Source organism: Lepisma saccharinum, chromosome 29 (genome assembly GCF_977018435.1).
Source record: "Lepisma saccharinum chromosome 29, izLepSacc3.1, whole genome shotgun sequence".
NCBI classification, from domain to species: domain Eukaryota; kingdom Metazoa; phylum Arthropoda; class Insecta; order Zygentoma; family Lepismatidae; genus Lepisma; species Lepisma saccharinum.
Genome location: NC_139257.1, coordinates 25,791,259 through 25,805,753, shown reverse-complemented (window position 1 = coordinate 25,805,753; position 14,495 = coordinate 25,791,259). Strand labels below are relative to the sequence as shown.

The window sequence follows — 14,495 nt, the reverse complement described above, 5'->3', positions numbered from 1 at the left end:
TTACACAGGGCCGACACAAAAACATTGATTGCTTCTACCTGGCACAGACTTTTTCTAAAATACCGAAGCAGCTGATCCGAGACAACAGCAATTTTATATGTGTGTTTCATCAAGATCATACCAACCTCAAACACATACATGATGAATATGTAGGTGGGGACTTGAGCTACAATAATTTTTCCAAGTTTTGCAGTGGGTGCTGGAACCAGGACAGTTATGGGTTTGTCACAATTGATATGACAAGAAAACCCAATAGTGGCAAATACAGAAATAAAATCAACAATTTTCTAGACATTGAAACATATATAAATAACCATGAAAAGGCCAATCATTGATGATCTTAAATTAAGAGATTATCTTGTAAAAAGATTTAAGGGATGGAAATCACAGAACCGAGGAATTTATGAACAACACAAACAAACAGAACAGCCTATTATTGATGCTATTAGTGAATTAGGTAAAAATATCAAAACTGTTACAGAGCAAAATCAAAATTTGATCACAGAGCTTGTACCTGTAGCTGCAAGGAACATATTAGATTATCCAATCACCCCACTTTCCAGTATTCATACACCTAGTCCTGTTGCTCCTCGAAGAATTGAAGCTACTCTGGATCCTATTGAATTGGGTCTTCTTGCTCAAAAATATTTAAGCACACCTAAAGACAACAAAGATGAGGTCTTTGGCTTATATGCTGACACAGAGCGTGATGGTAGCATCATACATAGAATTGGCAATCTCAGAGTAACATTTATGGGAGATGATCTCATTGTATATTCAGAATCTCATCTTGGAGAAAAAGGTGGTTTTGTTAAATATCCCGGCACACCTGGGTTGTGGGAACTGATGACTAGGAAGAGACCTGGCAACTATACAGATCAAGACTATGAGCACTACAAAGAAATATTAATAAAATCAGATGCTCTATACCAGAACAATGATCCCACACAAAAAAGAGTCAAGTATAGCAGTGGAGCAAAATACAATAATTTAATCAAGCCCATATGGTCACAGATCAAGACTGGCAGTGGAATCAAACAATACAACACCCTGCCTAAAGAATTTGTCTGGGTTGATGATGTCAGGAAACTTGTAGATAGGTTATTGGTGATAGCTGGGGAGGAAAATGCTGGCAACCACAATTTTTACAATGAAAAGGTTGGAATTATGGACATGATAAGCACCAAATTGTCTAATTTTATAGTGAATGACACTAAGGGGATTGGATATCTTACAAAAATTATTAATACTCTACCACCTAAATTTTGGAATATTTCTGAGGGTCGGGGGTTGGTTAATGACATTATAAACAAGCTGCCATTTGAACTACATATTCCAGGCTATCAGTATTGTGGTCCCGGTACAAAATTGGACCATAGATTAAACAGAGGTGATCCTGGTGTTAATCCCCTAGATGCTGCTTGTAGAGACCATGACATAGCATACAACACACATTCTGATCTTGACAAGATACATGTTGCAGACAAGAAATTAGAAGAGGCTGCATTTGGTAGATTTGTAAGCAAAGATGCTTCTTTGAGTGAAAATATAGCAGCATTGGGAACCACCATAGCTATGAACACCAAGCAAAAACTGGGGTGGGGCTGTGAATATGTATATGATAAACCTATAATGAAGGCCAGGGGTGTTATGTATCAAATACCTTATGCAGGTCTTAGATCTCTTAAAACTATTGATAGCCTTGTAACCAAAAAGCAGCGCAAGAAAAAAAGCTCTTGTATTGCCAAGGGCCATGGTATGAAATTGTTGCTTAGTATCCCCCAATTAAAAAAATTACAACAATCCAGGAAAACATCACATGTGGGGGGTTTCATATTTACCATCCCGCCATCTTAGCAGCACTTGGGGCTGTGGGGAGCTTGGCTGGGGGATCAGCTGCCATAGCAAAAACAGTAATAGATGCCAAGAAAAATAGGGGAGAATTAGATGAATTGAAGCGCCATAACCTGGCCATGGAGAAACAAGGCAAAGGTGTTAAGAGAGCCATGAATAAGTTTAAAAAAACAAGAGCCGCTTACAAACCAAGATATTGAAGCTTTAATCAAGCCACTGGGCATCAAAAGTTTTAGAGGTGTGTACATGTCTGATTCTTTGCCAGAGCAACCACTCAACAAAGAGTGTGGCATTGTTAATTTGGATAAGTACAAAAATCAGGGCACTCACTGGATTTGTTATCTTAAATATTTAAAAGATGAGGCATTTGTGTTTGATTCATTTGGAGTTGTTCCACCTGAAAATTTAGTAAAATATCTAAAATCAGCTAATCTTTATTACAATAATGCCCGTGTTCAAAACTTCAAAGATGTTAATTGTGGACATTTGTGTTTATCTGTTCTCAGATATCTGTCTCAAATAAATAAACCATCAATTGAAAATTTTCAAAAGGTCCTGTGGTATTTAAAACATCATGGGGGTATTCCATCTCACCAGCCAAAATTCAATATTGAAACTCAAATTACATGATGATATAGTGTATCCCAAAACAATAGCTCTCAGAGCATTTTATGGCATGTACTTGATCCCTAATATTACACACCACAACAACACAATTGCAGTTGATGATCAAAAAATGGTCATCACTCCAGGGCAATATAATCTGTCCACTCTAAATGCTCAATTACCCAGAGGTATAGTATTAACTCAAAATTCTGTCACTCACAGAGTAGAGATTGTATCTGCTACAGAGACAGTCGATCTGGGTACTATAGGAGAGCTGTTAGGCTTTGAGAACAACACAAAACTTGAACCAGCCATCAAACACACTGCTATTAATATACCCAAATTCTTAGCCATAAAGGCTCTGAATATTCACTGTAATGTGGCTGAGGGTATGATCACCAAATCAAATGGCATAGGCACTCACAAACAAACTGGCATCATTGCAACATTTAAACCTAATTCTGAATTTATGGAGCCCATCATCTACACTCCATCCCCAACATTATATTTTCCTGTGTACCATAATAGAATAGATAACATTGAATTGATGGTCACTAATGAAAAAGAAGAATTAGTTGATTTTGCTGGAGCCACAACAACTGCTATCATAGAGATTAATATTTAAATAAAAATACATACAAAAAAAATGGAAAATATTGAGAGTTATGAGCTACAATCATTCCCCCCAAACAGGAGGACATTTGCAAATTTAGATCAACCCAACACAGAAATTGAGGTTGATCTTGATGTAGGGGATGGCTTTATACACCCCCACAGAGCAGATCTATACATCAAATTTGATGTTGTAAAGCTCGATTTAACAGATTATCCGGCAAATTCAAATATAAGATTGGTAGACAATTTTGTGCCGCATCTGTTCTCTGAAATTGAGATCAGAAAGCATGGTGTTGTTATAAACAGAGTGGATTATCCCGGCATTACCCGGCATTGGCCACACTAAAATTATCCAAAACCGAGGCATCATACTACAAAATAGGTGGATTTGAGGCTGGTGATAAGATATTATCTAAAAGCCACACAGTATTGTTTCCTATGCGCCTGTTGCCAGGATTCTTCTCAGATTACAAAGACATTATGTGGAAGGGTGGTTTAAGAATCACATTTAGAAGAGCTGCCAATGATAATAATGCTTTGATGAGGTACAGCACATTAAACTCTACAGGGGAAGCTCTGCCCAATACCCTACCTGATGAAGGCAAATGCATTATTCAGACTATGGAGCTAAGAATCCCAGTTGTTGAATATGAAGCCAGTTATGCTCTTAAATACAAAGCAGATATAATAAAAAATCCACAGATTCCTTTACAATTTTATACATATCAATGTGTACAGAAGCCTGCCGCTGGTACTTATTATGAGTTTGATGCTACAAATTCATTCTCCAGTATACAATATGACATTCCGGATTTTGTGGTGGTACTGTTTCAGACTGGAAGACACAATAATCAGGAAAAAAATTCAAGTAGATTTGATAACTGCAACATCAAGAACATATATCTTAAAGATGGCAGAAATGAGGTATTTTCCAGAGAAAATTGTAATTTAGACATGTCCAAGGATGATTTCCTTAAATTATATGAAGCATTTACAGCATACAGAAGGGTCACTACTGGCAATACTGACATGTATTACACACCAGATGAATTCAAAGCACAGAGACCCATGTTTGTCATCAACACTTCAAAAAGGAAACAAGTTGTGGTTAATGACAGGACAAACATTAAAATTATCTGTGAATTCCACGATACACTCCCTGATGACACCATATGTAGTGTTATTCTTATAGGTGAAAAATCATATGTTTATGATGTAAGAAATGAGAGAGTCACAGAGAAATTCTAGAAGATTTACATTATCTTAATACTAGATATACAAGTTGAGCCTGGTGCCCAATTAAACTTAAACCGGAAGTAAATATGTGTGTGTGTGTGTTAATACGTTTGGCCTAGTTTTAAGTGTAGCCAAAAAAAATATCAAGAAGGGCATATTTTTAACAAATTTATGGACAACAATCTCACAGAAGTGCCTTTTATAAGTGTAGGCAAATCAATCTGAGGGGGGTCATACTTTCACGGGAAATTCCCGAGGGCATTTTTACAAAAATCTTGGATTAGACAGGGTTCCACACTTGAGCAAAAAGCTCATATGGGCATGTTGAGCTTGTTTTAAGTGTAGCCAAATCTGCCTGAGGGGGGTTCATACTATCTCGCGCCAGTAGTACCACAAATCACACTACTTTCCAAGTTCAAGCGAGCATTCAGTTTTGCAGTTTTGTACAATTTATTATTACGAGTATTATTATTATTATATAATCGTATTTGCAAATTGTAACGGTATATTTTGTGCTTTTAAGCTGATTCTCAGCAACATACACAATATACACAACCATACATTTTTGAATCCTTGTCCCAAGGTTCAAAACTTGCAGTACCTGAAGTTCTGTGGATGCTAGTTTAGGCAATAGACACGTACCTCTTCAAATTACAACTTAACGCCCTTTTCCTTTTAGATATATATAGAGGTTTATTCATATTATATTTACAGAAGTTAATTCTTGGCCGTTATTCGCAAAATTACATTTCGGTGTACCCTGTCCCCCCTTCCCGAAGAGAGTGTATAGACTCGCGTAGCCACTGGCTCCACGAGTAAAAAAAAAATATAACCCTCAGTACCAAAAAAGGTGGCTGAAGGTATGTGTGCATATGTACCCGGTTTCCCACATGAAATAAACTATTGGAATAATGTGAAAAGAGCAAGTGTGTGTATTAAAAGAAAGAAAGTTAACATCCCCGCCATCGGTTCACATAGTAAGGAGAGAATGCTCGCCCAGCCACTCCCCTCAGAGAAAAAGATACCTCTTACATTGCTGTACTCCGCCAAACATCTGAGGTTGACGCCTCCCCTGCCCTTCCTATTTATAGGCCCTGCTAATGACCTAAACCGTTACTGGAAACTTACCGCTCCCCAACGGCCAAGAACCCAAAAGTACAGGAATACATAGCCATACACAATTTATAACATAAAAAAGGATCCAGTAATGATCGCATCATTACAAAATTTAAAAATTTCTGTTACTAAGTTTTCTGGTATACGAATTCTATTAATACGATAAGACTACATGAATAACGATATTTATGTGAGTGGATTCAAAGTATTTTACTGTTCAATGCCGAGAAGTAATTTCAGAAAGTAACCGAATCAACGCTACTTTCAAAGTAAACATCAGTTACTTTATGTCAATTAAAGCTTGCCCGATGTTACTTTGAAACCAAAGTAATGGATATCCGCACATAAGTAAATTGAGAAAGCTGGATAATATAGGAACAAAGCAACTATCAGTGGATTCGAAGCGCATCATTTTTTCAATATGCAAGAGTAAGCGAATGATCTACGTATATTATACTACAATACTCGATAATACCAATTTATAGAATCGGTCGTCCCTGAAAATACACACTTTATAATCAATTCAATGCTCGCCTATGATTATCCGTTACGTATTATAGAATATCTCCCGCAGATTTTATTACAGACAACATTGATAAGAACTACAATGAGTGTAAGTAAATTCACAGAATTAATATGTGAACTTAATTTGCAATTACATAATATTAATTTGTTTGTCTTAATTTTAATTTAAAAAATGAAACTGAAGATTTTCTACATACCCTTGGAAATCCTTGGTGCAGTGATGTGATGTAACCCTGAAATATTTTCTTAATTTTAGTTGTTTTTAAGTGTAATGCGTTCTTTAAATGTGATAAGTAACGGGAGGTAGATACACCAAAATTCATTCAATTCTCTTAGTTAATTTTTAAAATTGTCTTCACTTTATGTAACATACAAGAAATCTAGTCGGTTCATTTGCAATATTTCAGAATGTATTTTGAAATATTAATTTGTTTGTTTTTAAGTCAAATTCAAAAAGTGAAATGGAACATTTACTACATCTCCGTGGAATTTCTTTGTGCGGTGTTTTCCCGTGTCTCTGAAATAATATACACATTGCGTATACATATGTGTAATGTATGCATATGTATATTCACGTATATGTAATGCACATATTACATGCAATGCATCGAGGTGACACTGATAAGTATTACTGATGAATCTGATACTTGTCCAACGATATATTTGTTCCTTCTTTGCCCTAAAACAATCTTCGTGAAGATAGTTTAAAAAAAATTATAGATAAATTCAAAATTTTACCTTGAGTTATGCTTGAAGGTTTTGCAATACAAATTTAACAATTTTCACTTCCCTGTGGTAGAGTGGTTAGCACATCGCGCTACGACGCGATGTGCTAACACAGGAAAGTCGTCCCTGTAAGTAGAGTTCAAAATTATTGGAGATAGGCTTTTGGGGATGGGGCCCAGTTGTTTCCATTCCACTTTTTCTCTTTGCATAATTTAGCACGTACGAACCTCAAAACTCACAACTGAAACTACAACTGAAACAGGTTATCAGAATTTGGATAGAAGCCAAAATGTTCGTTTTGAAAAAGCCGAAATATTCAATTTAAGAAAGCCGGCATTTTATCAGAAAAAATAAATCTTTATCAGTGTTCATACAGATTGATGACATGTCATGCAAAGAAGGATTTTTTCTGAACATAAATAATTCCACGATCCATGAGAGATTAATAGTGCAATAACTGTATTCTTTTTTCACATCGTGAAGAGTAAGCTAGAATTTATGACTCAAACAGTGAATGACTGTCATACCATCCCACATGATAAAACAGTACATAAACATTCAGAGGGGAAAATTTTCATTCCCTGGTTGGAAAGGAAAATATAAATGTAGAGCCGGGGATAAAAAAGTAGTACGGGGGAAATTCCCTGGCTTCCCCCACCCCCTTCAATTCGAACACTGCTCCCAGGCGACACCTGGATTAGTGATCTATTGAATCCAAGAGTCTGTTTATTGGAGGATTCTTTGGAAAAACTCGCACCCGAGGTTTGTTGCCCTTGAAATCATCTTTAATGATACATGTTTTTGTTAATTCGAATCTTTTCGTGTCGCGTTGGATTTCGAATTAAAAACTACAAACTTTCCATTAAAAGGAGCCATTTATACAGTATGGATGTTTTCTTACATTCTCTGAGCTCGAAGATATTGGTTAGTCCTCAACAAGGTAGATTTATTTAAATCAGGTGATTTTTTTAAAAATTACCCTTAAGGAATAATTTATAGAATAATGTACATAAGGATTTTGTAGATATTGAATCACTTTTTGTGAAAGTATGTTAATCTCGTAATCATTTAATGGAGTTTATTAGTCTTTAAGAAAGCAAAAGAAAGGAAACAAAATATATGTAATTATGGGGTGAAGCTCACAGAATAGGAAATGTAATACGTAAACTGTAAACACACATAAAATTATCTTGATTTAAAATTCAATAATTTTTAAAGGCAAAAGTAGTAAACAATTTGTGTAGAATTACATACAAAATACTAATCATATTAAACCGAAAATGATAGCATTATCATTTAACTGTAAAAAAGCATGGCAGCTGATTTTTTGAAACTATCATAAAACAGATCACCAAAATTCAGCTACATATAAAAAATATTTTATGTCACAAATACATAGTGCTTCCTTAATGTCTTATTTTCAGTGCAAGAAAAGCTACTAAAATCATTATTATAGTTTAATTAATAAACATTTTCATAGTAGGTTCGAATATACAGGATCAGAAACAGATAAATGTATATTTACACATCATTTGTTTTTATTCAAAATGTTTAAATATTTTAGAGGGTAGTTTACCAGAAAAAAGCCTCTCTATAAGAAAGTATATCTACATGTACGCTGCCAAGCAAGCAATTTTAAGCGTGATTTATAAAAAAAATAATTAAAAAATCGATTTAGATAAGAAGAATCCCATTTAAATAAGAAAAATATCAAAAAGGATTCTTTAAATAAAGATCATGATTTATATCCACCCTGCTCCTATTACTTACTGGAAAGTAAGTATCATTTCACTTTACAAATGTTGGTATGTGACATTAAATCATAACGTTACTGTCTCCTTGCGAACCAGATGTATATATAAAGGGATAAGATCCATCCATTAGCTAAGGGCCAACGATGGAATAGATAGGAGTAGCTAACCCATAATAGCTTGAGCTATTCTTAGTGGTAAACAACACGTGACACAAAGGTCCTCAAGAAACAGGGGAAAAGAGTTAACCATCTGTTTACCCAATTATGGATAATTGCCCAAGAACAAAATATGGGATATTGTGATAACCCAGTACGAGCAGTGAGACAAGGATCTTAGGCATTAAGAGCAATTGAGATCCAATGACTTTGGAAGGTCACTGGTAAACAAAGAGACAGGAAGACAACTTACTACAAAAACTCTACATTTAGAAAATATTATGCCTGTCCAGAGGAATTCATGCCAGAACTTGACCTTTGGAAAAATGTTGTTTTTGACAGTTTCTCTATTGTCGAGGTTTTCTAGAACTCTGAATAGCCTAGAATGAATGCTAGATAGATATAATTTTTAAGAATTAACAATATCACGACAAAATAGAGAAGAATTTTCGCAAATGACCTTGCTGAATCATGGGCAAGTCTTGTAGCACGAATGGGAGTGGAAAGAAGAGTTTACAGAATTTTGGTTGGGAAACCTGACGGTAGGCCAAGACGTAGATGGAAGGGATATAGGTAAGGTCGTAATCGGTAAGGATGGATAGGATTGGATTGATCTTGCCCAGGATAAGAATACGTGTGAAGGCTTGTGTCTGCTGTAGCCATAAACCTTCGGGTTTAAGAAAGTTAGAGAGAGTTGCTGGAAGATGCAAAAGTCCAACTGTAGCTTCAACAGTTCGATATGAATGTTTACTAATGTTACGAGATATTAATGGGCAGGCTTAAAGTCCTTCCAGAAGAATTTGATACTCTAATGACTGCAGTAAAATATGCTTTATTGATTAAATAATATGTTTTAAAACTTATAACTTCAATATTCAGGGTTTCTGAATTTTCTTATTAACGATATTTTCATACTATCAGAAATTTCATTCATTTCTAATTTTACATTCACTGACACAGGAAGAGAAAATAGTTCTTGTACTGTAATCGAACACTTGACCCACACTATCCTAACAGACAACGTATTAATGACGAAGTTGTAAAATTTAATTTTATTCAAAATGAACTATAAGTATATGTTTTATTATTTCAACGACACTCTGCAAGATATTCTAAGGATAATTATATCATAAACAATTCTATTTTTGGAATATTTTGAATAACAAGCATTTTCGAAAAAGAAAGCGTATGTACTGAAAGAGTTCCAAGTTCAAGCGAGCATTCAGTTTTGTTCCATTTATTATTACGAGTATTATTATTATTATTATATAATCGTATTTGCAAAATTAAAAATTTCATTCAATATGTTTTAATGTATTCTAATTCTATTAATACGCCCGACCCTGTGGCCGAGTGGTTAGCACATCGCGCTGCGACGCCAAGGGTCCCGGGTTCGAATCCCGGTCGGACTTGGTTGTTTGTGAATGTCCATTCATCAATTTCATCATTTCATCACTCATCCCCATCTTCGCAAATTAGCCAAGAGGCACAAAACGCGAAGTAAAATAAACTAAATCAAATCAAATCAAATCTATTAATACGAAAAGACTAACTGAATAACGACATTTTTGTTAGTGGATTCAAAATATTTTACTGTTCAATTCCGAGAGATACTTTTAGAATGTAACCGAATCAGTGCTACTTTCAAAGTAAACGTCAGTTACTTTATGTCCTGTAAAGCTCGCCCGATGTTACTTTGAAACCAAAGTAATGGATATCCGCACAGAAGTAAATTGAGAAAGCTGAATAATATAGAAACGAAGCTACTATCAGTAGGTTCAGAGCACATCATGGTATCAATATGCAAGGGTAAGCGAATGATCTATATTATACTACAATACTCGATAATACCGATTCTTAGAATACACACTTTACAATCAATTCAATGCTAGCCTATGATTATCCGATACGTTTTATGGAATATTTCTCTCAGATTTTATTACAGACAACATTGATAAGAACTACAATGAGTGTAAGTAAATTCACAGAGTTAATATGTTAACTTAATTTGGAATAATTAATAATTTCATAATTTATAATATAATATTAATTTGTTTGTCTTAATTTTAATATAAAAAAGGAATCTGAAAATTTTCTACATACTCGTGGAAAGCCTTGGTACACTGATGTGATGCAACCCTGAAATATTTTCTCAATTTTAGTTGTTATTAATTGTAATGCGTTCTTTAAATTTGATAAGTAACGGGAGGTAGATACACCAAAATTCAATCAATTCTCTTAGTTAATTTTTAAAGTTGCCTTCACTTTGTGTAACGTACAAGAAATGCAGTCGGTTCATTTGCAACATTTTAGAATGTATTTTGTAATATTATTTTGTTTGTTTTTATGTCAAATTCAAAAAGTGAAATGGAACATTTGCTACATCTCCGTGTAATTTCTTTGTGCGGTGTTTTTCTGTGTCTGAAATAATATACACATTGTGTATACATATGTATAATGTATGCATATGTATATTCACGTATATGTAATGCATATGTTACATGCAATGCATAGAGGTGACACTGGAAATTGTTACTGATGAATCTGATACTTGTACAACGATATATTTGTTCCTTCTTTGCCCTAAAACAATCTTCGTGAAGATAGTGTAAAAAAAATAATAGATAAATTCAAAATTTTACCATGAGTTATGCTATGATGTCCTGCAATAGAAATTTAATAATTTTCAATTTATATGTTTTCTACAAGAATATTTTAAACTATGGCAATTAGCAAACATGTTACATGGACTATTCCTCAATGGTATTACTGCTTCTTGTAATAACGATTTCACATATAGGAATTGGATGATACGTTTTATATAAGACTTTCACTTCCATATTAGCCGGTCCAGCGGTCTCTTCGTCGTCGCCTTGTAATAAAGAGGTCCAGGGTTCGATACCCGGTGGTTCGGATCCCACTTGAAACTGTAGGTACAGTTCCGATTAGCCCTACTGTGCATAAAGTGGACTTAAAACAGCAAGTCAATCAATACACCGTAAATGATAGCATTATCATTAAACTGTAAAAAAGCATGGCAGCTGATATTTTGAAACTATCATAAAAAAGATCTTCAGCTACATAGATTGTAAAAAATATTTTAAGTCACAAATACATAGTACATCCGGAATGTCTTATTTTCAATGCAAGAAAAGCTACTAAAATCATTATTATAGTTTAATTAACAAACATGTTCATAGCAGGTCCGTATATACTGCATCAGAAACCGATAAATGTATATTTACACATATTTTTTTATTTTTATTCAAAATGTTTAAATATTTTAGAAGGTCGTTTACCAGAAAAAAAACTCTCTATAAAATAACATATATCTACATGTACGCTGTCAAATACCATGCAAGCAATTTTAAGCGTGATTTATAAAAAAATCGATTTAGATAAGGAAATTCCTACTTAAATAAGAAAAAAATATCAAAAAGGATTCTTTAAATAAAAATCATGATTTATATCCACCCTGGCCCTGAAACTTACTGGTATGTAAGTATCATTTCACTTTATGAATGTCGGCATGTGGCATTAAATCATACCGTCACTGTCTCTTTGCGAGCCAGAAGTATATATAAAGGGATAAGTCCAATCCATGAGCTAAGGTCCAACGATGGAATAGGGAGTGGTTAACCTATAATAGCATGAACTATTCTCAGTGGTAAACAACAAGTGAGTTAAAGGTTCTCTAGAAACAAGCAAAAATAGTGGACCATGTGATTAGCCAAATATGGATAATTGTTCAAGAAATAAATATGAGTTATTGTGATAACTCAGTACGAGCAGCGAGACAATGGACCTATGCATAAAGAGCCACTGAGAGCCACTGAAGACAATTTGCTACAAAAACTCTCCATTTTAGGAAACATCATGCCTGTCCAGAGGAATAGCTGCTCGTCACAGGACTGCGTCAACTGTACCTCTGAGCCAGGTAAATGCACATATTTATTACGTTAAAACGATCTTAGATAGTCTCTTGTAAAAGGTCTTAGGATTGATTAGCTAGCTAGTTCACGGTAGTCCACAGAATTGTATCGGATGGATTTCAGCAAACCATCCATTACAGGATGTGTAGCTGAAGCTGCGAGTTATTACTTGCGAAACAAAATGTCAACATCTAACTGAATTTTAACAGAAAGGAACATGCAATTAAATAATTATCCAATTCATACTCATAATGACCTTTTGCCAATGTTGTTTCTGACAGTTTTTCTATTGTTGTGATGTTCTAGACATCGTAAGTTTATTTTCCATTACATATATCTATCCAATTTTCAAGAGTGTAGAATAAATTCTAGACATATATATTTTTACAAATTAACAATATCACGCAAAATGGAGAGGAATTTTCGCAAATGACCTTGCTGGAACATGGGAAGGCCATGTAGCACGAATGGGAGAGGAAAGAAGAGTTTACAGAATTCAATTAAAATTTTCTTTCACTATGATTTATAGTATTTGAATTCTATTAATTCGATAAAACTATCTGAATAACGATATTTATGTAAGTGGATTTAAAATATGTTACTGTTCAATGTGAAGAGATACTTAAAACAAGTAACCGAATCATGGCTACTCTTAAAGTAAACATCAGTTACTTTGTGTCATGTAAAACGTGGCCCGATGTTACTTTGAAACAAAAGAAATGGATATCCGCACAGTAGTAAATTGAGAAAGCTGGATAGTATAGAAACAAAGCTACTATCAGTGGATTCAACGCACATCATGTTATCAATATGCAAGAGTAGGCGAATGATCTATATTATACTACAATCCTTTATAATACAAATTTACAATCAATTCAATGCTCGCTTATTATTATCCGATACGTATTATGGAATACCCCTATTAGATATTATTACAGTCAACATTAATAAAAACTGCAATGAGTGTATGTTAATTTACAGTGTTAATATGTGAACTTTATTTGCAATATTTAGTTATTTGATAATTTATTAGATAAAAATTAATTTGATGTTTTAATTTGAATTTAAAAAAAGAAATTGAAGATTTTCTACATACTCTTGAAATGCCCTGGTGCAGTGGATTTCGTTAAACCTGAAATAATATTTAAATTTTAGTTGTTATTAAATATAATGCGTTCTTTAAATGTGATAAGTAACGGGAGATAGATACACTAAAATCAGTCAATTCTTTTGGCTAAATTTTAAAATTGCCTTTACCTTATGTAAAATAAAATAAATCCAATCGGTTCATTTGCAACATTTCGGATTATATTTTCTAATATTAATTTGTTTGTCTTTATTTGAAATTTCAAAAAAGTGAAATAGAACATTTCATACATCTCCGTGGAATTTCCTTGTGCGGTGTTTTTCTGTGTCCCTGAAATAATGTACACGTTTTGTATACATACATATGTATATTGTATGCATATGTATATGCACGTGTACAGTGTATGTAATGCATAAGTTACATAGAATGCATAGTGGTGATTATTACTGATGATTCTGATACTTGTCCAACGATATATTTGTTCCTTCCTTGCCATCGTGAAGTTAATGTAAAAAAAACAATAGATAAGTTCAAAATTTTACCTTTAGTTAAGTTAGCAGCTTCTGGAAGAGAAATTTAATAATTTTCAATTTAAATGTTTTCTACAAGAATATTGTCAACTATGATAATTAACAAACATGTGACATGGACTATTGCTCAATAGGATTACTGCATCTTGTATTGACGACTTTACATGTAGGAATTGGATGATACGTTTTCAATAAAACTATCACTTCCATATGAAAATTAATTCTGTTGATGTAAGACTCATCTCTGTACATTGCAATCTAACATGAAAGCACATGAGTGTGTAGAGTTAGGGCTACCTACATTCTCGATGTCGGCTATAGAGGAGAATATGTCATCGGCACCACACTTAAACGCCCAT

The 14,495-nt window shown here is 33.9% G+C and overlaps 1 protein-coding gene across 1 annotated transcript in view; it reads right to left on the bottom strand.

Annotated features, from left to right (window-relative positions):
* LOC145981331 (uncharacterized) overlaps window positions 1-14,495 on the bottom strand; it is a 59,973-nt gene that overhangs the window by 31,322 nt on the left and 14,156 nt on the right. The window contains exons 4-8 of the mRNA XM_083114540.1: window positions 14,149-14,169; window positions 13,616-13,651; window positions 11,230-11,250; window positions 10,691-10,726; window positions 6,150-6,185 (exon numbers count right to left, since the gene is read on the bottom strand). Of these exons, the coding sequence (XP_082970666.1) occupies window positions 6,150-6,185; window positions 10,691-10,726; window positions 11,230-11,250; window positions 13,616-13,651; window positions 14,149-14,169 (150 nt within the window). The remainder of the gene's footprint in view (window positions 1-6,149; window positions 6,186-10,690; window positions 10,727-11,229; window positions 11,251-13,615; window positions 13,652-14,148; window positions 14,170-14,495) is intronic.